Here is a 25,170-nt window from a genome sequence, read left to right as displayed (position 1 = left end):
GTGTTTAGCTTGTATCCGGAAAGCGGCCAAAGTCCTCCAAATTCCCCATAATTCTGCCGATAACCCCCAGTGGGTCCGAAATATAGCAACGAGTCGAGCGCATACAGCAAAACATCGTACTCTACTCTTTCACTCCCCTGCACAATCCCTTTCCAACCCCTCGGCACTCTAAGCACCATTGCCAATGGCTCTATCGCTAAGGCAAACTGCAACGGGGAGAATGGGCACTTGTCCCATGGTGCAACACAAAATATCCCGAGCTCACCCGGTTTGCCGCACGCTCACTACTGGCGCCTTGTAAAGCAACCAGACCCAATCCACAAACCCCTTCCCGAACACAAACCATCCCAACATCTCCAACAGATATTCCCAATCCACCCGGTTGAAAGTCTTCTCTGCATCCATTGCCACCTCCACCTCCTGCCCCTCCGGGGGCATCATAATCATGATATGCAACCTCATTACATTTGCCAACAACTGCCTTCCCTTCACAAACCCCGTTTGATCCTCGCCTATCGCCCCTAGGACTCTCTCCTCGATTTGCGAGGCCAGCACCTTTGCCAGCAGCTTGGCATCCACATTTAGCAACAATATTGGACGGTCGGACCCACACTGCTGCGGATCCTTATCTTTCTTCAGTATCAGGGAAATAGATGCCTGCGATAGTGTAGAGGGGAGCTACCCACTCTACCTAGCCTCGTTACATGCCCTCGCCAGCAGAGGCCTCAAAATCCCCCACCCCCAAACGTCTTGTAAAACTCCATGCATCTCCCCATATCTCCATCACCTCCGTCAACCCAATGAGGACCCCCAGTCCCTCTACCAGGTCCTCATCCACCTTTGGAAACCGTCTCATCCATTCACCCCCACCCCCCCAGGCTGGGGGCCCCGACTCGCATATCTTCCTAAAAACTCTTCCAACATCCCATTCACCCCCACAAGGCACAACGTCGAGGACCACCCTTTTGGTTCATTCCTCACTCTTCCAATCTTCCTCGCCGCCTCATGCTTCCTAAATTGGTGGGCTAGAATTCTACTCGCCTTCTCCCCATACTCGTACATTGGCCCTCTGCAAGTGCCCTACTGTCTTCCTGATAGACACCAGCCTAAACCCCATCTTGAGCCTCTGCCTCTCCTTCAACAATCCTGACTCCGGAGCCTCCAAGTGCCTCCTATCGACCCTCAAAATCTCTTCCACCAATCTTGCCATCTCTGCTCGTTCCACTGTTTCCTTGTGCGGCTGAATCAAAATAATCCCCCCCTGCCCCCTAACCACCGCCTTGAGTGCCTCCCACAGCATGGCAGCTGTAACTTCCCCAGTATCGTCGTGTTCCACATACCCCCGGATGGCAGCCCTCACCCGGTTGCACACCTCCTCATCTGGCAACAACCCCACATTTCGCCTCCACTACGGACGCTGTCCCCCCCCCCCCCAGTCCACTCGCAAAATGGCCCGTGGTCTGAAACCACAATCGCCGAATACCCCGAATCGACCACCCCCACCAGCAACGCCGTGTCCACCGCAAAGAAATCAATCCGGGAGTACATTGGTGCACATAAGAAAAGTGCAAAAACTCCTTCACTCTCGGTCTCCCAAACCTCCTCGGGTCCCCCTCCCCCTCCTCACCCCCATGTGCCCCATAAACTCAGCTCTGTCACCACCGCCGACACCTTCCCCGATCTCGGGCTCAACCGGTCCAAGCTTTGCTCAATGAGAAGCTGAACAAGTTAACGTTTTGCTTTACCCCTGGCCTAATAGCAGACAAAATTATTGTTAAACAAGGAATCAACGAGTTGTCTGTTAAAAACACTGGATATTTATTTTAACCTAAGAAGTAGCAAAATCCTTGACATGGCTAGGAGAGGCAGTGGCCGAGTGTTATTGTCACTGGACTACTAATCTAGAGATATGGGATAACGCTCTAGAATTAAAAGTTGTCAATTGTTGTAAAAACCCATTGTGTTCACTAATGTCCTTTTTAGTCCTCTGCCGCCCTTACGTGGTCCTGGGATCTACCCGACTCGCAATTCCTCGTGAGATTTGACGCAATCATATTGATCAGTGAATCCTGCCCGTGGGCAGGATCACATTTTAGCAAACCTGCAAATTTAGCAAAGGCAGTAAGCCTTACTCAATGTGCAGATTCCTGAGGTTCCTGTAGCTTTGGGATTCAACCCCATCACCTCAGACCTCGGTGGCTGTAACTTCCCCTGTCTCGTTGTGTTCCACATACCCCCGGATGGCAGGCCTCACCCACTCACAAACGGGAACCAGATGGAACGGCACTCGGAGGAGTATCCTGGCACCTGGGTGCCAAGCTAGCATTTTTTGTGCGCGATCGGACCAGGGTTGCTCAGCGTGTTGGGGGAGCGCGGGAGGTGGCCGGGGACTCTTCTTTTTTTTTTAAATATAATTTTTATTGGAATTTTTTACAGAAAATATAAAACATAACGACAAACAATGAAATGCAACAAAATAACCCATAATAACTGTAACACCCCCAGACCATATGTATCCCATCCCCCCACCCCCCAACCCCAATGAACAACAAAAGAACTTAAAAATAAATTAAAATTAATTAAACAAACATAGTCATTGTCCGCCCCCCCCCCCCCCTTCCCTCCCCCTTCCCCCGCTCCCCCCCGGGTTGCTGCTGCTTCTGTCCCAGTACCCTATCGTTGAGCCAGAAAGTCGAGAAAAGGTTGCCACCGCCTAAAGAACCCTTGTACCGCCCCTCTCAGGGCGAATTTGACCTTCTCGAGCTTAATGAAACCCGCCATGTCATTGATCCAGGTCTCCACGCTTGGGGGTCTCGCATCCTTCCATTGTAGCAAGATCCTTCGCCGGGCTACTAGGGACGCAAAGGCCAGCACACCGGCCTCTTTCGCCTCCTGCACTCCCGGCTCCACCCCAACCCCAAGAATCGCGAGTCCCCATCCTGGCTTGACCCTGGATCCCACCACCCTCGACACCGTCCTCGCCACCCCCTTCCAGAACTCCTCCAGTGCCGGGCATGCCCAGAACATATGGGCATGGTTCGCTGGACTCCCCGAGCACCTGACACACCTGTCTTCATCCCCAAAGAACCTACTCATCCCAGTCATGTGGGCCCGGTGCAGCACCTTGAATTGGATGAGGCTAAGCCGCGCACACGAGGAGGAAGAATTAACCCTCTCCAGAGCATCAGCCCATGTCCCGTCTTCGAATCAGCCCATGTCCCGTCTTCGATCTGTTCCCCCAGTTCCCCCTCCCATTTAGCTTTCAGCTCCTCTACTGATGCCTCCTCCGCCTCCTGCATAACCTTGTAGATATCAGATATCTTCCCCTCTCCGACCCAGACCCCCGAAAGCACCCTGTCGCTCACCCCCCTCGCAGGAAGCGAAGGGAATCCCTCCACCTGCCGCCTAGCAAATGCCTTTACCTGCAGATACCTGAACATGTTCCCCGGGGGGAGCCCAAATTTCTCCTCCAACTCCCCCAGGCTCGCAAACCTCCCATCAATAAACAGGTCCCTCAGCTGTCTGATGCCTGCTCTGTGCCAACTCTGAAATCCCCCATCAATGTTCCCCGGGACGAACCTATGGTTCCCCCTTAACGGAGCATCCATCGAGCCCCCCACTTCTCCCCTATGTCGCCTCCACTGCCCCCAAATCTTGAGGGTAGCCGCCACCACCGGACTCGTGGTATACCTCGTGGCCGGGGACTCTTCCGTATTGCTTTCAGGCTGTTTGGGGAAGGGATTGTTTTGGGGGACCTTGGAAATGGCGTCCCGATCTCTCGCGGCAATGGGGAGTTCCGGCAAGTGGAGCTCCCCACAGTATAAAACAGGGCTACATGTAACCTTGGCCGCGCATTCCCCGTTCAGGCTCCTTATTCAGTGCGAGTGCCGGGAAACAGGCGGCTAAACGCGCTCGTTCAGGGACTTTGTTCCCTTTTGGGAACATGTCTGCTGAAGCTGTGATTAAGTGGGTCAACAGCTGGGCAGGCTGTGATGTCATTCATCACAGAGGCTGGGTCTGTTTTTTTTAGTTTAGTTTTTCTGCCCTGCCCTGTGTCTGTTGTTTTTTTGTTTCCCCTTTGGAGTATTGCTCTGGTTTCTGAGGAAAGGAGATGTGTTTCTCAAACTGACTTCTGAAAGCTTCTCTCCCAAGGACTTTGAATAAATCTGTTCCCCCTTTGGAGTATTGCACTGGTTTCTGAGGAAAGGAGATGTGTTTCTCAGACTGACTTCTGAAAACTTTTCTCCCAAGGACTTTGAATAAACCTGTAAGCCACTGAGTGTTAACTTTAATAAGTAGCATTTGAGCTGTGTGCATGGATTTTGCTTAATTAAAAGTTTAGAAGTAGATAAGAAAATAAGTTCAAAGACCTATTCTAATTTTTTTGTTACAACTATTTAACTTTCATTGAAAAAACGTTTTCTTGAATTTTGATGGAGTAAACTACAACAGATTTATCACAAACAAATGTATGATGAGGAGTGTGTCTGCATCCATCATTACTTCCAATAGGGGTGGCCATAACAGAGACCAAGTGGTGCTATCATGAAAGCTTGGTCCCAAAATCAAAAACACAATGGTCATAGATGAGCTCCTGGTCTGCAATGAGCAGCTAGTCACCCCAATCTCCCTTCGACCGGAGATCCTACAAACAATAGACCAAGACCACCTGGGCATCACCAAGTGCAGGGCACAAGCCCAATCCACTGTCTGGTGGCCAGGCATTTCCAAGACAACTGAAGACACCGTAGCAACCTGTCAAGTGTGTGCACTGCAAAGGCGGGAGCAAAGAGAGAACCTTATTGCACATTCCCAACAAGGCTGGGAGAGGCTGTACATTGACTATTTGCCTTCAACAGCAAATTATTCCTGATAGTACTCTGTTACTTTTGAGATGGCAACGATATATGACTAACACAGAGGCAGTAGTTAAGGCATTGAAAGAGAATTTGCGAGTCACGACATGCTGCAAAAGATTGTATCTGATAATGGCCCACAATTTTCAAATGAGTACTTTGTACCCTTCGCCACCACATCCAGCTTCCATCACCATTCCAGCTACGCGAGATATCCATAGTCAAATCCGGAGGCTGAAAGAGAGGTCTGCACTGTCTCTGTCGTCTTAAAAAAGAATGAGGACTTTTCTGTATCACTGCTAACCTAGCTGTTAGAATGTGGCCTGGCCTTATCTGAACCTCTGGGCAGGAAATTCTGCACACAACCTCCAATCTTGACAAAAAGGCTGACATCAGGGTTGGAAACCAAGAATTGTCAGAACGTGCAAGCAAGAGAGCAATTTTACAGACAGAAGCAGGCTTCCGTCTAGAATAAAAACCACTGCACCAAATATTTGCTTCACCTACAAAAGGATGGCAAGGTCTGGATTAAAGAATGAGAGAGAGGCAGTAGCTGTATTGTCACTGGATTAGTAAGCCAGAGACCCAGGAAAATGCTATGGGGACAAGGGTTCGAATCCCACTAGATGGTAAAATTTGAATTCAATAAAAAAAAATCTGGAATTAAAAGTCTAAAGATGACCATGAAGCCCGTGTTGATTGTCGTAAAAATCCATCGGCTTCACTAATGTCCTTCAGGGAAGGAAATCTGTTATCATTACGTGGTCTAGCCTTCATGTGCTCCAGACCCAGAACAATAATTGCTGGTCCAGTCTGCGATGCCCACGTGCCATGAACGAATAAAGGATTATCATCAGCAAGGATGATGAGCAACCTCAATCCTATCTGATTGTCAGCCCAGAGGGTACAGTCAGGAGACTGCCATAAAGTGGAAAGACATTGAGGCAGTAATGCAGATGGATTTGTTTTTTAATCTGAGGTACACTCCTTATTATCTCCCATCAGATTCCCTTTACCTTTACCACTTGAGTATTTCTCTCTTCCCCAGTTTCTATCCCTCACAGACGGAAGCTGATGTCAGAAACCAAACTTTGATTTATGAACTAATTCAGTGAGCTTCAAAGTCAGGGGCGCGTCCCACGGGTGGGTCGTGGACGTGTGTCGAGAGGGTCGCGGAGCCATCCATCGTGGCGCTCCCGATTGTGCAAATCCGCGTGCAACAGCCACAGCAGCCGGCTTTTGACTATGCCGGCTGCGAGCAGCCTTTTTACCATAAAACAAAGTGCTCACCGATGCGAAGGCACGCATATGCAGTTCGGCCGCATTTATTTTATATGGTAAAAAGGCCGCCTGCAGCCGGCATAGTTAAAATCCGGCTGCTGCTCGCTTTGCCCGGTTCGGAAGTGCTTGGTTTTGCTGAATGAAGCTAAGGCCCAGTTTCCCCCTGGCAACTAGCACCATCGGAACCACCCACACTCGTCTGTCTCTACAACGCGCTCATCCTGCACAATGGTGAGGTCACTGTCACCGAAGACAAACTCAAGGCCCTGATTAAAACAGCTGGTGTGACCATTGAGCCTTTCTGGCCTAGTCTTTGCCAAGGCATTGGCTAATATCGACATCAATAGTCTGATCTGCAATGTTGGTGCTAGTAGCAGTGCCCCAGCTGCTGCAGCAGTTGTTTCCACCGAATGCCCCAGCTGCTGAAGAGAAAAAGGTAGAGAAGCAACGGGAAGAATCTGAATAGTCTAACGATGACATGGGCTTTGGTCTCTTTGATTAAAACATACTGTGCAACAACATTGTTACAATTTACAAAAAATAAATTAAAAATTGAATATCAAAGCCGGCTGCTACGGATGAAAACCGCAAATTTGCACAATCGGAGACGCAGTAGATGAAAAAAAAATTCTATGTAATCTTCCTGCTTGAGGGAGGCAGAGAGCAGGTCACCGCCCCTGAACGTTGCCATCACATGCTTTGGGCGCGATTGTGATTCCTCATTTTGTCAGCAGCAAACAAGGTAAGAGAAAATGGTGGGTCGCGAAGGTCGGCTGGTGTGGGTCGCGAAGGTCGGCCGGCGTGGGTCACGGAGGTTGGCCAGTTGGTAAAAATGGGTCCCCAGAAAAAAAGTTTGAAAAACACTGAACTAATTCGTAATCATCTGCCATTTCTGCTGCTAATCTCGCAGTTTTAACCCTCTGCTCTTCCACATGAGTTCTCACTACATCAGGAATTTAATTTTTAAACTCCTCCAAAAATATAATTTTTCTCAGAGCTGCATACATTTTGTCTATTTTCAAAGCTCTTATCCACTTATCAAAATTACTCTGTTTGATCCTTTCAAACTCCATGTACGTTTGACCGAGTTCTTTCCTTAAATTCCGAAACCTTTGTCTGTAGGCTTCAGGCACTGTTTATCTGCACCCAAGATGTAATTTTTTCACCTCCTCAATAGTCCCAGATACCTCCTCTGATAGTGATGCAAACACTTCACTGGCTCTACCTACCAACTTTGTTTTAATCAGTAATACCCACATATCCTGTGGCCATTTCATTTGTTTAGCTACCTTCTCAAATGAAATGAAAAAGGCTTCTCCATCCTTCTCATTAAACCGTGGCAATGTTTGGACATATTTAAGTAGATCCCCACTAAGCCTTTGACTATGCCGCACTTCCAATGAGTACCTTTTGTCTCAGCAGAACTATTCAAAAGTAACATAGGAGCAAAAATGTAGTTGCAGAGCCACCTATAATTTATACCATAATTCAGTATCAGAAAATGCCCCCCAACACTCACTACCCTCAAACTGTACGTTTCTCCTTGCATCCGCCAATTTTAACTGACTGTCATGTTTCATGGCCATTTTCTGAAGTTCAAAATCTCTCTTTTTTTCCCCTTCTCTCTCCTTTTATTTTTCCTCTCTATCTTTTTCTCTCTTTTTTTTCTTTTTCTCTGATCTGTATCTAACTTTCTGTCTCTTTTTGTTCTGCGAGGGCAGTTCTTTCTTTTTCCCTCATTTTGTATTCAAGCTGCTTTAATTTTTTTTCATGTTCAAGTTGCTTGATCTGTGACTGAATTCTTTCCATTTCCAATGAGTCTGAGTGTGTCTTAGGCAGTTTTAAATGCTCAGCTACCACAGCAATTACCTCTTATTTTGTCAGGTAATGTTAACTGCAATGTTTTTGCCAAATCTAAAAGCCTTTTTTTAGTCTCTGTTCGTAAGGTACTGCGTACGACCTTCTCCACCCCCAAAAACCTCTGAGCCTTTGAAAGAGCCATTGTCCACAACACACCCCCTACCTAAACTGGAATACCACACCTGAAAAGCAAACACAAATATGCTCACCCCTCACTGTCTTTACGTTCACTAAGCCAACCCAATCACAAAAGATAGACTTTTATCCCGGACGAGCCCCTAATTTGTTATGGGCCAGAGTTTTAATCAGGGAGTAGAATATCATGGAGTTCACCTGACCTACAACTGTTTATGGATTTAGGCTATGAGGAGCACAGGGGCCTACTTTCCAGGTTGTATTGAACAGAAGGCCTTGAGCACTTTATATCAAAAACAAAGTTTATTCTACAAATTCAGTTAACATTTTATAAACACACACTGTAAGCATTTTATCAACTACAAACATAAATACCCCACACAGCTACAGTACTCTATATTTAACCCTTAATAACTTCCCTTTACTGTTTTTACCCAAGTAACAACAGCTGTATATCAAAACACCCTTTTTTCACAAAATAGTAGGTTTGAATTCCTTACAGAAAACAGGTATTACTTTGAAGTTATCAAGTGATCTGGAGACACCCGTTAACATGCAGAGAGACCAGAGAAGCCGTCTTTTGTCTGAATCCAGCTTCCAACCGTCTTAAACCAAAAGTAAAACTCAAAGCCCCAAATAGCTTCCAGCTCAAAACAAAAGTAAAAACTAGAGCCACAGTCCAGCTCCACCACACAATGACATCACTGCAGCCATTTGAGAAGACAAACATTTCTTAAAGGGACATTCCCATGACGATAGTTACAATAGTCGATTTACATGCGAAAAGATGGACGGAGGCTCATGTACATCATAAATTCCAGCGTCGAGTTTTTATTCTTTCACGGGATGTGGGTGTCACTGGCTGTGCCAGCATTTATAGCACATCCTAATTGCTCCTGAAGGTGATTTGTGAATCATTTTCTTGAAATGCTGTGGCCCATGTGGTGTAGGTGCACACAGGAAGCGAGTACTATGATTCTGACCTAGTGACAGTGGAGAAACGACGATAATAGTTCCAAGTTAGGTTGCGTGTGTCTTGGAAGGGATGTTGCAGGTGGTGGTGGCGTTCTCATGCATCTGGTACCTTTGTCCTTGTAGGTGTTAGAGGTCACAGGTATGAAAGGTGGTGTCTAAGGAGCCATGGTCAGTTACTGCAGTGCATCTTGTAGATCGTATATACTGCTGCTACCGTGTGTTGATGGAGGAAGTGAATGTTTGCGGGAGGGGTGCCAATCAGCTTTGTCCTGTATGGTGTAGAGCTTCTTGAGTGTTGTTGGAGCTGCGCTAATCCAGGCAAATAGAGAGGATTCCATTGCACTCCTGACTTGTGACTTGTAGCTGGTTGACAGGCTTTGGGGAGTTAGGAGGTGAGTCGCTGTCTGCAGAGTTCCCAGTTTCTGACATCTTGTAGCCACAATATTTATATGGCTAGTCCAGTTCAGTTTCTGGTCACTGGTAACCCCCAGGATGTTGATCGTGCTTGGACCAAGTGGCCTATTTCTGTGCCATATTGCCTATCCAATCCTTTGTTAGATTTTGATAAACCCTGATAGCCAATGTTTTGACGTTGACCAGTATTGGTGCAGTTATTAAACTTTTATTCAGCACAAGTGTTACCATCTTGGTATAGATCAGTAACTAAAAAAAAAAAATTGAAGAAATACAAAATCCCTGTTATTTGTTAAAGCCTCAAGATACCGCAGTTTAGTGGGTGCGTGCGGAGGAGGCCTCCTGCATGGGAACCTCCCTCCGGGCCCTCGCCACGGCAGCACTCCCATCCCCACCCAAAAAACACTCCAGCAGCCCAGTGGTGACAGCCACCCTCCAATCCTGGAACCAACTGCGGCAGCAACTTGGCCTGACCAAAATGTCGAACAGGGCTCCCATCTGCAACAACCATAGGTTCACACCAGCACTGACTGACGCCACCTTCAAAAGGTGGAGGCAGGACGGGGGGACACTGACAGTCAGGGACCTATACACGGACGACAGGATCGCAACACTGGACGAACTGACAGAGAAGTTTCAGCTAGCTGGGGGGAACGAGCTACGGTACCTGCAGCTCAAAAACTTCCTACGAAAGGAGACAAGGACGTACCCACAACCGCCACGACAGACACTACTGGAAGACCTACTGGACGCAAGTATCCTAGAGAAAGGGAACTGTAGTGACATGTATGACCGACTGGTAGATAGGGACGACACCGTACTGGACGCAACAAGAAGGAAATGGGAGGACGACCTGGGGATGGAGATAGGGTGGGGACTCTGGAGCGAAGCACTGCATAGGGTCAACTCCACCTCCACGTGCGCAAGGCTCAGCCTGACGCAACTAAAAGTGGTACATAGAGCCCACTTAACAAGAACCCGTATGAGTAGGTTCTTCCCGGAGGTGGAAGACAGATGTGAACGGTGCCAAAGAGGCCCGGCCAACCACGCCCACATGTTCTGGTCTTGCCCCAGACTCGTGGAGTACTGGACAGCCTTCTTCGAGGTTATGTCCAAAGTGGTGGGAGTGAGGGTGGAGCCATGCCCGATAGTGGCGGTCTTCGGGGTTTCAGAACAGCCAGATCTATTCCTGGGGAGGAGGGCGGACGCCCTTGCCTTTGCCTCCCTGATCGCCCGCCGTAGAATCCTGTTTGGCTGGCGGTCAGCAGCACCGCCCAGAGCTGCGGACTGGCTGTCCGACCTCTCGGAATCTCTCCAAATGGAGAAAATCAAATTTGCCATCCGAGGGTCGGACGACGGCTTCCACAGAACGTGGGAGCCATTCATGCAACTGTTCCGGGACCTATTTGTGGCCAATGTACAAGAGGAAGAATAGTCGGGGGAAGGTAGCGGGAGGGGCTACAGGTTCGGTACGGGGGTTCGATGGCTAGCTAAGGCCCAAAACCAAACTAAATAAACATGTTGGGGGGGGGGGGGGGGCGGGCGCAGTTACTACTACGAAGATGCTTACCTGTAAATATGTATGTTAATTTTTGCGTGTTTGTTTGTTGTTTTTTTTTTTTTTTTTTTTTTTTTTTTTTTGTTCTTTTTCTCTCCTAACAATTTGTAATTTGTTCAATATAAAATATGAAAACTGAATAAAAACATTTATAAAAAAAAAGATACCGCAGTTTAAAACTGAAGAATTTTTACTTTGCATGATTCAGCAAAGCAGACACTAAATGCTCTCTATTCTCTACTCTAACATCCAGTATTAATATGAATTATCAGAAAAATTATAGTCAAAGTGAACTATAAATTGCACATTAACTGGTAGATACATCTAAGACATATCTTTGTCCACTCAGATTTTGGAGATCACACTCAGGTCAGAGTCCTTCCAGCTGTTTTCCTCATGAGATATTTCAGCTCCTTTCCTTCTCTGAGCTACTGATTCCCAGCTGACAGCAATGCACAAACAACCCGAGTTCCACGGTCATGGCCTTCCATCACAAATACCATGTCTGCAGTACCTGCTCAGCTCAGTCTGGATGGGGTTGACGCACCAGTGTCATCTTCCAGTTAAGGAAACAGCTGTAATAATGAATTCTTAGCTTCTAGATATGGACTCTCACCGTCAGCTTGCTTGTAGTGCTTGTGCATCAACTATTGCTATCCAGCTTGGACTGGTTTTCTCTTTTATATCTTTTAAATAGTTTCAGTTTCCCAGAACTTTTGGTTTCCAAACCTCAGTTTATTTTTGTGTTCTTAGAAAGCGGGAGGCTCTGGTTCCTTGTTATGTTTACCTGTTCTTTTCCCCTTTGTTCCCTTTTCTTCTGTTCAATTTCTGTTTTCGTTAGAGTTTCCCCAAAAATACAAATTAAATTTTAAAACGCAGATGGCCTCACATAGGCATTGGCATAGTGGTATTAGTCACTGGACTAGTAAACCAAAAACCCAGGGGACCCGTGTCCAAATCCCGCCACCGCTGATAGTGAAATTTGAATTCAGTAAAAGTCTGGAATTAAAAGTCTAATGATGACCATGAAACCATTGTCGATTGTTGTAAAAACCCATCTGGTTCACTAATGTCCTTTTAGCGAAGGAAATCTGCTATCCTTACCTGTTCTGGCCTACATGTGACTCCAGACCCACAGCAATGTGGTTGGCTCTTAACTGCCCCCCTAAAGGGCAATTAGGAATGTGTAATAAATGCTGGCCCAGCTGGCAATGGACATGTCCCATGAATGAATTAAAAAAAAATGCAGGACTCTATGTCTGGGGTAATAGTTTTCAAGCTACAATTGAATGTTATGCCATCTTGTTTATACTCACTCACTTTCCGCATCCCTGGTCCTCTTGAGTATCTCTTGAATTCCATGATTTCTCTCCGAAGTCTTTTGTGCCTCTCATTTTAATCGCCTTCTTACATCTTTTTGTAAAAATTATTGAATTGTACTCTTATTGAATTGTACTCGACCTATCACTGACTTCCACCCATCATAATATTGCCAAGTTGTAGATTTGACCCATCCATAAAGCCAAGGCTTCCTCGAGCCTTGTGACCCTCGTACATCACTTCTTATACTGGGGCTGTTATCTGTACAGTCTTGGCAACTAAAGAGCACTTCGTCAATTTGGAAACTTATGGCACCCTTGTGTTTAACAGTTTTTATTATCTGAGGCTTTAGCAATATTCCAATAGGCTATGGCCAACCTTAGTTCTCATACACATTCAGTCCTGCTGTATTTCATTCTTGCTCATGACAAATGTCCAACTTTCTGAGCTATCCACAACATGTGACCTAGCTGTGTTAGTATCTTTTTTTCTCTCCAAATTTGTCAGCTATGAAAGTAATTTACAAAAAAAATGACTTCACATACAGTGCAGTTAAGGAAGCATTACTGGCATGTGTTCGTGCGTGTTTATTTTGGCACCATCTAAAATTGTGGAAAAATCATGAGCTAAAATGAAGTGACTCTGGGATTTCTGTTCCAACTGAAATTAGCCTGATATTTGAAAAGTATCCTAATAAGTAAATATAAATAGTTTGTAAAATGCAAGAGAACACTGAGGATAATATCTGAAATAAAAATTCCGAAATATAATGCAGACTCTAGCCATTGGATTGATACATTGTGAATAGTTTTCTCCTTGTTGAATGGTTATTTTTATCCATTCATGGGATGTGAGTGTCACTGGTTGAGCCAGCATTTGTTGCCTATCCTAATGGCTCCTCCTCAAAATTAAATCTCTCAACTCTGAATACAGAGGCAATGGTGGAGTGCGAGTGTCGCTAAGTAATCCAGAGACCCCGGCTGTGGGTCTGGAGTCACATGTAGGCCAGACCAGATAAAGATGACAGATTTCCTTATCTGAAGGACGTTAGCAAACCAGATTTTTTTTTACAACAATCGGTGATGGCTTCATGGTTATCATCAGATTTGTAATTCCAGATTTTTTATTGAATTCAAATTTCACCATCTACCATGGTGGGATTTGAACCCAGATCATTAGCCGGGGTCTCTGGATTACTTAACGACAATACCACTACACTGTTGCCTCTGTATTCAGAGTTGAGAGATTTAATTTTGAGGAGGAGCCATTCGGATTAAGGGAGAGGGGAAGCCATTTTTCACTTGCCAGACAAACGCTCAACAATTAGGAAAGCTCTAGCATCCCTGAATGTATTGGCTCCATCCGTTTCCCAGTCAAACCTGGTATGAAGTGCGGCTGCCTGGTGATCATGAATGGAATATTAGGTGGCAGAAGGCCACCTCTGGCTAAACCCCTGGCAGTCTGGCATATGGTTTCGGAGGAGAATTGGGGTGACCTCAAGAGTGGACAGAGTCCAGACCAGGAGAGGCTCAAGATTTCCTTCTGTGGTTTTGGAGACGGGCAAAGTTAAAACCAAATCCATAATTGAGATAAAATTAGTGAGCATGTAGATGTGCATAAGCTAAGCAAAGACAACGAGCATAGATTTGTTAAGAGCAAGTCGTTTAAAAAAAAAAAAACATTCCCAAGATGTGTGTGTGTGTTGCCGGCAAGACCTGCATTTTATGGTCCATCTGCGCTTGTCCTTAATCAGTTAATCACGGACCACTTTCTTGAACGTCTGCAGTCCATGTGAAGTAACCTGTGTGGTATGACTGTCACTTGCTACTTAGCGGTCCAAGCTTGGCTGTTGTCCAGGTGTTTCTGCACACAGCCATGGACTGCTTCATTTTCTGAAGATAAATCTAATAGTCATTTGAAGGAGTATGTGATTGAAAGGATCACTGAAGGGATTGCAGTTGATGTTATGGATACACAATTTCAGAAGGTATTCAATGAAACATTCACAAAAGACTTGTTAAAAAAATCAGTTACATGATGCAAGAGGAAATGTAGCAGCATTCTCCATAGATTTAGTTCATCCAAAGTCCTGCTGCCTGTATTCTAACTTGCACCAAGTCTCTCACACCACATCTTGTTTGCTGAGCTGGATTGGATCCCACTCCCCAGATGCTTTCATTGTAAAATTCTCACCCTTCATTTCAAATTCTTTCATGGTCTCTCACCTCGCCCTATTTTTCTTCAAATCTTCAATATTGCCTCCCCCTTGCACACTTCTCTGATTCCTGTCTCGAGTATTTTCACCCCCTTTTTAATGCCTCCATTTTGGGACACATCTATCTTAAAGACACTATATAAATGCAAGGTAAGCAACATAGAGTTAGGATTAATGGAAGCTGTGCTGAACTGCAAAGGGTTGGAAATAGTACACTTCAGGAATTATTGGTGGAACCATTTTAGCTTTTATTTACCAATGAATGCGGTCTTGAAATTTGCTGATAAATGTGGATTGTGGGAGGAAACCGGAGCACTTGGAGGAAACCCACGCAGACACTGGGAGAACGTGCAGACTCCACACAGACCGTGACCCAGCAGGGAATCGAACCTGGGACCCTGGAGCTGTGAAGCAACTGTGCTAACCACTATGCTACCGTGCTGGCCACATAGAAGTTCCAGTGCAGAAGAAGCCCATTTTTCCCTCTTGGGGCATATTTTATCTTATCAAGATGTAGGAACACTCCATTAGATCCTCCAGCCTCGATGAGGCACAGGTTGGAGAAGCTGACCTCCATCCCAACACAACCCGCCTCTGAGCGATCGACAAGGCAAAGGCTAATACACCTGCCCCCGCTCCCATCTGCAACACCAGCGGGTCCGATACCCCGAATATGACTCCCAGGGGACCCGGATCCAAATCCACATGCAGGAACAACCCCCAAAATTTCTCCAACTTTGGACAGGAACAGAGCATGTGCAAATGATTAGACGGGCCCCTCCCACACCGTTCGCAAGTATCCTCTACCCCCTCACACAGCCAGCTCATCCTTGACTTCATCAAATGGGCCCTGTTTACTACCTTCAACTGTATTAACCCCAGCATCGTGCACGAGGTTGAGGCATTTACCCTCCTCAGCACATCACACCACAGCCCTCCTCCAGTGCCATCCTCAATTCCTCCTCCCACTTTGCCTAACCCCCGCCTTAGGTACCTTATCCTCCTCCACAATTCTCCTATAAATCGCCAAGATGACCCCATCCTCCAACCCATTGCTGACAGCACCTCCTCCTCCAACAATGAGGAACCATGTGCTATCAGAAAGGTCGGGAAAACCTTTTTAGCAAAGTTCCGCACCTGCATATACCAAAATCCCTCCGCATGTGGAAATCCAAACTTCCCCCTCAACCTCTCCAAGCTTGTGAACCGCCCCTCCAAAAATAAATCCTTAATCACCTTCACCCCTCTTCCTTCCCATCTCGGAAATCTCGTAACCACCCTCCCCGGCTCAGCATCAGCCTCGACTCTGCTCTCAACCTAAAGTGCTGCTGAAACTGCCTTCAAATCTTCAACGTGGCAACCATCACAGGACTTCTCGAATACTTCCCTGGAGTAAACGGAAGTAGTGCCGCCGAACCCCTGCAAGAATCCGCCTCCATCCTCACCAGGGTGGCATGGTACCACTGTGGTTAGCAATGTTGCTTCACAGCGCTAGGCTCCTGGGTTTGATTCCTGCTTGGGTCACTGTCTGTGCAGAGTCTGCATGTTCTCCCCATGTATGCGTGCCCACCCCCCGTCCCCCAACTGCTGGCCCTCTGAAGTACCACCTTCCTTATCCTGACTACCTTCACTGTCCAAACAAATGACAAAACCAATTTGGCCACCTCCTTAAAAAAGACTTCAGCAAAAAGACTGGCAGGCATTGAAATAATAAAAACCACAGCAAAATATTAATCTTAACTGCCTGCACCCAACCTGCCAATGGCAGGTGAAGACTGTCCCACCTCAATAAGTCTGCTTTCATCCTCCCAACCAGACTTGTAAAGTTCAGCTTATGAACTGCACCCAATCCCGGGTCACTTGCACCTCTGAATAACTGAAATTGGTTGTTGCCACCTGAAACGGCAACCCCCCCCAACCCCTGGAGAAGAACCCACAAAATACTTGCTTCTACCCCAAATTAGACTTGTATCCTGAAAACGCCCTAACTCTCTTCAGCAGGCCCATTATGTCCGACATCGAAGAGCTTGGGTCTGAAATAAATAACACCAGATCATATGTGTACAGGGATGCCCTGTGCCCACCCCCACTTCCATAAATCCGAGCATCTTGGCACAATGGCCAAGGGCTCTGTCACCAGCACAAACAGAAGGGGGGACATGGGGCATCCCTGCCTTGTTCCCCAATACAGCGGAATGTACCCTGAATTCATATCATTCGTTCGCACATTCGCCCACCGGATCGTTATACAACAATTTCACCCAGGCCACAAACCTGGGCCCAATCCCAACTTCTCCAACACTGCAAATAGATAGCTCCACTCCACCCAATCAATGCCTTCTCTGCATCCAATAACACCACCACTTCCAACTCTCTTCCTTCTGCTGGAAAAAGCACCAAATTCAGCAGTCGCCGCACATTCGATGGCAACTGCCTACCCTAACGAACCCCGCCTGATCCTTCCCACGCACTCCTCCAACCTCAACGCCAACACCTTTGCCAGCATCAACATCCACCGCTCTTTATCCTTTTTAAGCAACAATGAAATGGATGCCTGACCCATCGTTTTCGTCAAGGTCTCCCTAACCATTGCGTTCTCAAACATTTCTACCAACAGCTTGCCAACTTATCCTTAGACGTTTTATAAGATTCCAAGTGAAAACTGTCCGGGCCCAATGCCTTACCTGTGTGCATCTTCCCAATCGCTACTTGAACTCCTTCCACTCCCACTGACTTCCTCCAATCTTGCCCTCTTCTATCTCCGAACATTCCAATCACCCCACAAACTCCCACATATCCGGTGCATCATCCGGCGGCCCTGACCTATACAGGCCCCTATAAAACTCTTCAAAATCCTTGTTCACCTGCTTTGGCGCCACCACCAGCTCACCTGTCACATCTCTTTTTTAAAATAAAATGTAGAGTACCCAATTAATTTTTTCTAATTAAGGGGCAATTTAGTGTGTCCAATCCACCTACCCTGCACATCTTTGGGTTGGGGGGGTGAAACCCACGCAAACACGGGGATAATGTGCAAACTCCACACGGACAGTGCCCAGAGCCAGAATCGAACCTGGGACCTCAGCGCCGTGAGGCAGGGGGGCTAACCCACTGCGCTACCGTGCTGCCCCCACCCGTCCCATCACTGATCCGACCTATCTTTCACGCCGCTGCTTGCCTGTGGGGCTGACCCGCCAACATGCGTCTGGCCTTCTCCCCATGCTCATAAATGACCCCCCTTGTCCTTCTCAGCTGCCGAACCACCTTCCCCATAGACAGAAGATCAAGCCTCACCTGTAACTCCTTTCTCCTCACTGGAAGACCCAGATCTGTGTCCTCCGCATACCTCCCAACCACTTCCTAAATCACCTCTATCAACTGATGCCATTCCTCCCTCACCTTCCTATCCACCTCTGCCTGAAACAAAATGACATCACTCCTCACTAATAGCTACAGCGCTTACCATACCACTGATGGTGAAGCCTCGCCATTACAATTAAACCACACATAATCTTCGATCACTTTCCCCGTTTTAGTACAAACATTTGGGAAAATGTTTGGAGTTAAAGAGACAATTGCATTAACTATATTGGATTGGATTGGATTTGTTTATTGTCACATGTACCAAGTTAAAATGAAAAGTATTTTTCTGCGTACAGCTCAAACAGATAATTTAGTGCATGAAAAGAAAATAGGTAATAGGGCAACACAAGGTACACAATGCAAATATCTAGACACCAGCAGGGGCGAAGTATACAGGAGTGTAGTATGGAACAGATCACTCCATAAGAGGGTCGTTTAGGAGTTTAGTAACAGCAGGGAAGAAGCTGTTTCTGAATCTGTTCGTGCACGTTCTCAGACTTTCGTATCTTCTGCCCAATGGAAGAAGTTGGAAGAGTGAGTAAGCCAGGTGGGAGGGGTCTTTGATTATGCTGCCTGCTTTCCCCAGGCAGCGGGGGGTGTAGATAGAGTCAATGGATGGGAGGCAGGTTTGTGTGATGGACTCTGTGAAGTTTCTTGTGGTCTTGGGCCGAGCAGTTGCCATACCAGGCTGTGATGCAGCCAAATAGGATGCTTTCTGTGGTGCACCTGTAAAAGTTGGTTAGAGTCAATGTGGCCATGCCGAATTTAAAGTGGAACAGCAGATTTTAGAGGTAGATGAATCGCCATTTTCATACAGTATGGGAATTGAGAGTTAAAGCAATTGTGAGCAGTTTGCACAGCTGTCAAGACAAAGAAATCCTAAAGGCGCTGGTATTTCATCCTGGACTGGACTCACTGTTAAAAGTGGAGCAGAGTGGAGGGTGAGACTTCCCCGTTCTGGTTGCAGGATATGTATCCACCGATGGCTTGTGACATTCTGTCGTAGAGTGCCTTATTGGTGAGGAGTTGGTATCCAGCCTCCATGGGGGTTGCTGAGCCCAGCCTGTCTCCAACCACAATGCCTGTCTGACCAATTTTCGCCATGATTAAACAACCCTTTTTCACTACTGACAAACATTCTGTCTAAGCTGCACATGTGTACAGCTGCATGGCAACCTGGCAGCATTAGACTGTCCACTTATTGGCCCTTTTCAAGATACTGTATGTGTGGCATTTAAAGGAATTGTGCATTAAAATAAATAGGCCAGGTCCAAGAAAGAAAGTTAGGACAGGCATTGCTGTTGATCCTTCCAATCTCCCCACCCACCAGCTCTCCAATATTCTTCCCCCTCCCCCAGACACTGAGACCGTGGAACTCTGAGGCTTGGCTCTGTGCGAGGTGTCCCTCTGGACTTCCCCAGCTGACTGGAGGTCAAGTCTGCCAGTAAGGCTTGCTTCTGGGTGGAGAACTTGGCAGTGATGTCATGCACATGCTGTAGAATTATTCCAACACGGAGTGTGATGGAACCCAGTAAGGCATGTTTTATAAGGAGTAGAATAGCTTTGTGAAAAGATAACTTTGAGATTTGTGACATATGAGAAATGTAATAAATTAAGCCAGTAAATTCTTCAAAACACTTTTATTCAGTATGTTTGGTCTGGGCTGTAATATTTTACGGTATTTATTTTCACTTTAGGGATTTTCGAGATAACAACGTTTCATTTATATGGAAAGACAACTGGTTATTTTATCCGAGTACAGAATATCTGTGAGTATACTTGTGAGTTCCATTAATAGTAAAATTATTTAGCCCATGTCATTTGGCACCATTCATGGCTCAGTAATGAAGTAAAGGCATTATCAAATTGAATTGAAAGAAAAGGCGTGTAATTTTGCAAAGGTGAGTGAGGGGCATAACAATGGACAGAGTATAATAAAGATCAGCAAAATATGGTTAAGATTAATGAGGAGGGAGGAATTACAATATGAGAGAAAGCTAACTAAAAATACAAAGTTTATACATGATGTGGAGATGCCGGCGTTGGACTGGGATGAGCACAGTAAGAAGTCTTACAACACCAGGTTAAAGTCCAACAGGTTTGTTTCAAACACGAGCTTTCGGAGCACTGCTCCTTCCTCAGGTGAATGGAGAGGTATGAAACAAACCTGTTGGACTTTAACCTGGTGTTGTAAGACTTCTTACAAAGTTTATACAGGTATTTGAAAAGGAACTGATTAAGTAAGGTAGAGTGTTGGCCTCCTAGAGAGTGAGAATGGGGAATTAATAATGAAAGATAAGGAAATGGCGATGAATTGAAAATATTTATGTCTGTCTTCATTGTAGAGGATACAGATAACATCCCAGAAATAATTGGGAATCAGGAGGTGAAAGGGAGGGAGGAACTCCAAGCAATTACAATAACCAGGGGAAGGGTGCTGAATGAATTATTAGAACAAAACTTGATAGGTCCCCAGCTCCCTGCTGAAGCCTTAAAAGAAGTTGCTTCTGAGATAGTAGATGCATTGGTTGTAATTTTCCAGAATTCACTAGATTCTGGAAGGTCTCATCAGGTTGGAAAATAGTGAATGTACTGCTCTATTCAACAAATTGGGGAGACAGAAAGCAGGAAGCTACTCGGAATTTGCAGGAATCTATTATTAAGGAAATTATAGCATGACACTTAGAAAAAGCAGAGTTAACGTGGTTTTGTCAAAGGCAAATTATGTTTGACTAATTTATTGGAGAAGAAATAGCAAGCATCATGGATGAAGGGGAACATGTGAAAGTGCTGTTCTTCGATTTCCCATTGTGGCCACCTCACATTGCCGGGAAACCCTCAGGCATGGGAGCACTGCCAATGCAACGGAGAATCCCACTGGCGGGGAATCCAGCCCAAGGAGTCTACAAAGGAACACAGATAGATTAAGTGAGTAGGGGAGTAGAATGTGAAAATGTGAATTTGGCATTTTGGCAGAAAGAATAATAAAAATAATAATTTAATGGGATGTGGGCCTGGCTGCCGAGGTCAACATTTGTTTCCTATCCCTAATTGCCTTTGAACTAAGTGATTCGCGAGGCCATTTCAGAGGGCAGTTAAGAGTCAACCACATTGCTGTGGGTCTGGAGTCACAGGTGGGCCAGACTGGGTAAGGATGGCAGATTTCCTTCCCAAAGGGCACTAGTGAACCAGGTGGGTTTTTACAACGACGATAGCTCCATAGTCACCATTACTGAGACTAATTTTATATTCCAGATTTATTAACTGAATGCAAATTCCACCAGCTACCATGGTGGGATTTGAACTTGTGTCCCTGTGGCCCCAGTGCAGTGGCCTGGGCCTCTACTACTAGTCAACTGATATTTGAATGGAGACAGATTGCAACTCTTGAGGTATGGAGGAATCTTGGTGTTCTGGTACATGAACTCACAAACTTTAGTACATATGTGCAGCAAGTGATTTGAAAAGCCAATGGAGTATTGTCACTTATTGAAAGGAGAATGTATTATAAAAGTAGGGATGTTTTGTTGGTAAGAAGAACGGATATAAGTGTGTTTAGATCAGATCAGAGAAGGCTCACTCGCCTGATATCTCTGATGGTGGGTCTATCTAATGAGGAAACGTTGGACAGGCTGGGCCTATACCTATTGGAGTTTAGAAGAATGTGAGGTGATCTTATTGAAATATATAAGATCTTGTGGAGACTTGGCAGGATGAATGTGCAAGGATGTTTTCCCTTGGGGGAGAGACTAGAACTGGGAGACGCAATTTAAAAATAAGGGTCTCCCATTTAAGTTGGAAAAGAGTTTTTTTTTTCTTTGAAGGTCGTGAATCTTTGGAACTTTCTTTCCCAAAGAATGGTGGAGGCAGCACAGTTGAAAATGATTACGGCAGAGATAGATGATCTTTGACTCCCTTGTTGGTCAAGAATCTTTCAATCAGGAAGAGGCAAGATGTGGAATTGAGGCCACAATTAGATTAGCTATGATGTTGTACAAGCTCGAGAGGCTGAATGCCCTAGTCCATCTCCTAATCTGTACCTTCATATGTAGGTTAAGTTCTATTTGTTCCCTACTTTTACCTGATTGTCAGCTTGATAACATGAACACCAACTCTCTGTATGAGAGTTGAGGTTAATAAAACACCTTGATTAATATTTTAAAACACTGAGTTATTACCATGGACTTTATTTGTATCAATCAATTTAATTTCACGTGATGCTGAGGATATTGGATATGGATAAAGCTTTGGGCAGTGATGTGGTGCTGAAGACATGTCCACCAGAATCATCCCCTCTCTACCCCATGCCTCTAGTAAAGCTGTTCTAGAGCAGCAGTGATATTTCTCATCCAACAAGGTGGAACAATTTTGCAAGTAAATCGTGGAAGTAACAAAGCCGTTTCAAAGACAGGCAGGCTGAGAGGGCTGGAACTAGTAAATGTTACTGAGGTAGCAATGCAGCATCTTCGTGACGGAGAGAATATGGAGTTGGATGCTTAGCTGTGATTTGAATAGAATGCTGAGGCTTGAAACTGCTTGGTTCAACCTGAGAGTAAAGCACAGATGGGAATTAAGTTTTACAGTTTGTAGAGATTGCAGTCATCTCAAAATGTTTAAACATAATTTCTCTTGGAGAAGAGTGTGCAGAACATTACAGATGCTTCAGCACCCCATGCAGGAAGCCCTGAGTTCCCCAAACTTCATGATACGCATCCACTGAAAATGTCTTCCCTTCTGTATTTTTCGTGCAGTTTAAAAATATTGAATCATGCCTCACTTAACCTCTTCATTTTATTTTTGCCTTCACAGTCACTTTGTTGCTAATTCTACAATCATGTACTTTTCTCAAGTCAAATTTCATTTATTTCCGTATCGATAAACATTTTAGTGTTTTTAGTTCAGTGAACTGGTTGATCTATTTCGCTTTCGAACAAAAGGCCAGCATTTGTATAATGATGATCTTTATTATTGTCACAAGTAGGCTTACATTAATACTGCAATGAAGTTACTGTGAAAATCCCCTGGTCGCCACATTCCGGCGCCTGTTCGGGTACACAGAGGGAGAATTCCGAATGTCCAATTCACCAAACAAGCACGTCTTTTGGGACTTGTGGGAGGAAACTGGAGCACACGGAGAAAACACATGCAGACACAGGGAGAACGTGCAGACTACGTACAGACAGTGACCCAAGTGGGAATCGAAGCTGGGACCGTGGCGCTGTGAAGCAACAGCGCCAACCACTGTGCTACCATGCCGCCCCTAAGGTTTAAATAATAATGTAAACCCCTTTAATTAAAAAAACATTGAAAAGTGATTTAATTGAGGGAAGAAAAAGAAAATAAGTAGACAGAAAGAGTAAAGCTGTGGCTGCTAAATCAGAGTACAAGAATTAGCAGCTTGTATGAGAAGATGGGCTTTTTTGAGATTTTAAAGGTGGTGCAAGGAATTTAAGACTTTTTCAGATGAGGATTTTAACTAATGCAATGGGAGTCGAGGAACTAACATAGCTGGGTGTGAGCCATTTTAAAGCACCTGTGTGTTGGACAAATAAGTTTATAAAGGATGGGAGGCAGCATGGAGACCTTTGGCGAAAATGGATGTTGAGGTGACATAATCACACGGTTTTTTCAGCAGTAATATAGGTGAGGAAAAGGATGAACGGGAATTTTATGGCGGAAGTAAGCAGGAACAGAGAGATCTTGGGGTTCATATCCACAGATCTCTGAAGGTTGCCATTCAAGTGGGTAGAGCCGTGAAGAAAACCTATAGTGTTTTCGCGTTTATTACCAGGGGGCTTGAGTTTAAGAGCCATGGGGTTATGCTGCAACTGTACAGGACCCTGGTGAGACCACGTTTGGAGTATTGTGTACAGTCTGGTCACCTCATTATAGGAAGAACATAAGAACATAAGAACTAGGACCAGGAGTAGGCCATATGGCCCCTTCAGCCTGCTCCTCCATTCAATAAGATCATGGCTGATCTTTTGTGGACTCAGCTCCACTTTCCGGCCCGAACACCATAGCCCTTAATCCCTTTATTCTTCAAAAAACTATCTATCCTTGTCTTAAAAACATTTAATGAAGGAGCCTCAACTACTTCAATGGGCAAGGAATTCCATAGATTCACAACCCTTTGGGTGAAGAAGTTCCTCCTAAACTCAGTCCTAAATCTACTTCCCCTTATTTTGAGGCTATGCCCCCTAGTTCGGCTTTCACCAGCCAGTGGAAACAACCTGCCCTATTCTATCCTATCTATTCCCTTCATAATTCTATATGTTCTATAAGATCCCCCTCATCCTTCTAAATTCCAATGAGTACAATCCCAGTCTACTCAACCTCTCCTCGTAATCCAACCCCTTCAGCTCTGGGATTAACCTAGTGAATCTCCTCTGCACACCCTCCAGCGCCAGTACGTCCTTTCTCAGGTAAGGAGACCAAAACTGAAGACAATACTCCAGGTGTGGCCACACTAACACCTTATACAATTGCAGCATAACCTCCCTAGTCTTACACTCCATCCCTCTAACAATGAAGGACAAAATTCCATTAGCTTTCTTAATCACCTGTTGCACATGTAAACCAACTTTTTGCGACTCATGCACGAGCACATCCAGGTCTCTCTGCACAGCAGCATGTTTTAATATTTTATCATTTAAATAATAATCCCTTTTGCTGTTATTCCTACCAAAATGGATAACCTCACATTTGTCAACATTGTATTCTATCTGCCAGACCCAAGCTCATTCACTTAACCGATCCAAATCCCTCTGCAGACTTCCAATATCCTCTGCACTTTTTGCTTTACCACTCATCTTAGTGTCGTCTGCAAACTTGAACACATTGCACTTGGTCCCCAACTCCAAATCTTCTATGTAAATTGTGAACAATTGTGGGCCCAACACTGATCCCTGAGGGACACCACTAGCTACCGATTGCGAACCAGAGAAACACCCATTAATCCCCACTCTTTGCTTTCTATCAATTAACCGATCCTCTATCCATGCTACTACTTTACCCTTAATGCCATGCATCTTTATTTTATGCAGCAACCTTTTGTGTGGCACCTTGTCAAAGGTTTCTGGAAATCCAGATATACCACATCCATTGGCTCCCCATTATCTACCGCTCTGGTAATGTCCTCAAAATATTCCACTAAATTAGTTAGGCACAACCTGCTCTTTATAAACCCATGC

At 45.4% G+C, this 25,170-nt stretch overlaps 1 protein-coding gene across 2 annotated transcripts in view; it reads left to right on the top strand.

The window, feature by feature from the left end:
* The window catches only part of LOC119966513 (leucine-rich repeat-containing protein 37A3-like), a 194,650-nt gene that overhangs the window by 19,816 nt on the left and 149,664 nt on the right, over window positions 1-25,170 (top strand). The window contains exon 2 of one of the 2 annotated variants that reach the window (XM_038798327.1): window positions 19,675-19,746. The exons of the other annotated variant lie outside the window; for it this stretch is intronic. Within the exon in view, the coding sequence (XP_038654255.1) occupies window positions 19,675-19,746 (72 nt within the window). The remainder of the gene's footprint in view (window positions 1-19,674; window positions 19,747-25,170) is intronic. 2 annotated transcript variants of the gene reach the window in all.

The sequence above is a fragment of the Scyliorhinus canicula genome, chromosome 5 (genome assembly GCF_902713615.1).
Source record: "Scyliorhinus canicula chromosome 5, sScyCan1.1, whole genome shotgun sequence".
NCBI lineage: Eukaryota > Metazoa > Chordata > Chondrichthyes > Carcharhiniformes > Scyliorhinidae > Scyliorhinus > Scyliorhinus canicula.
Note: the sequence above shows the minus strand (reverse complement) of the source record. Positions and strands in the feature narration are given on the sequence as shown.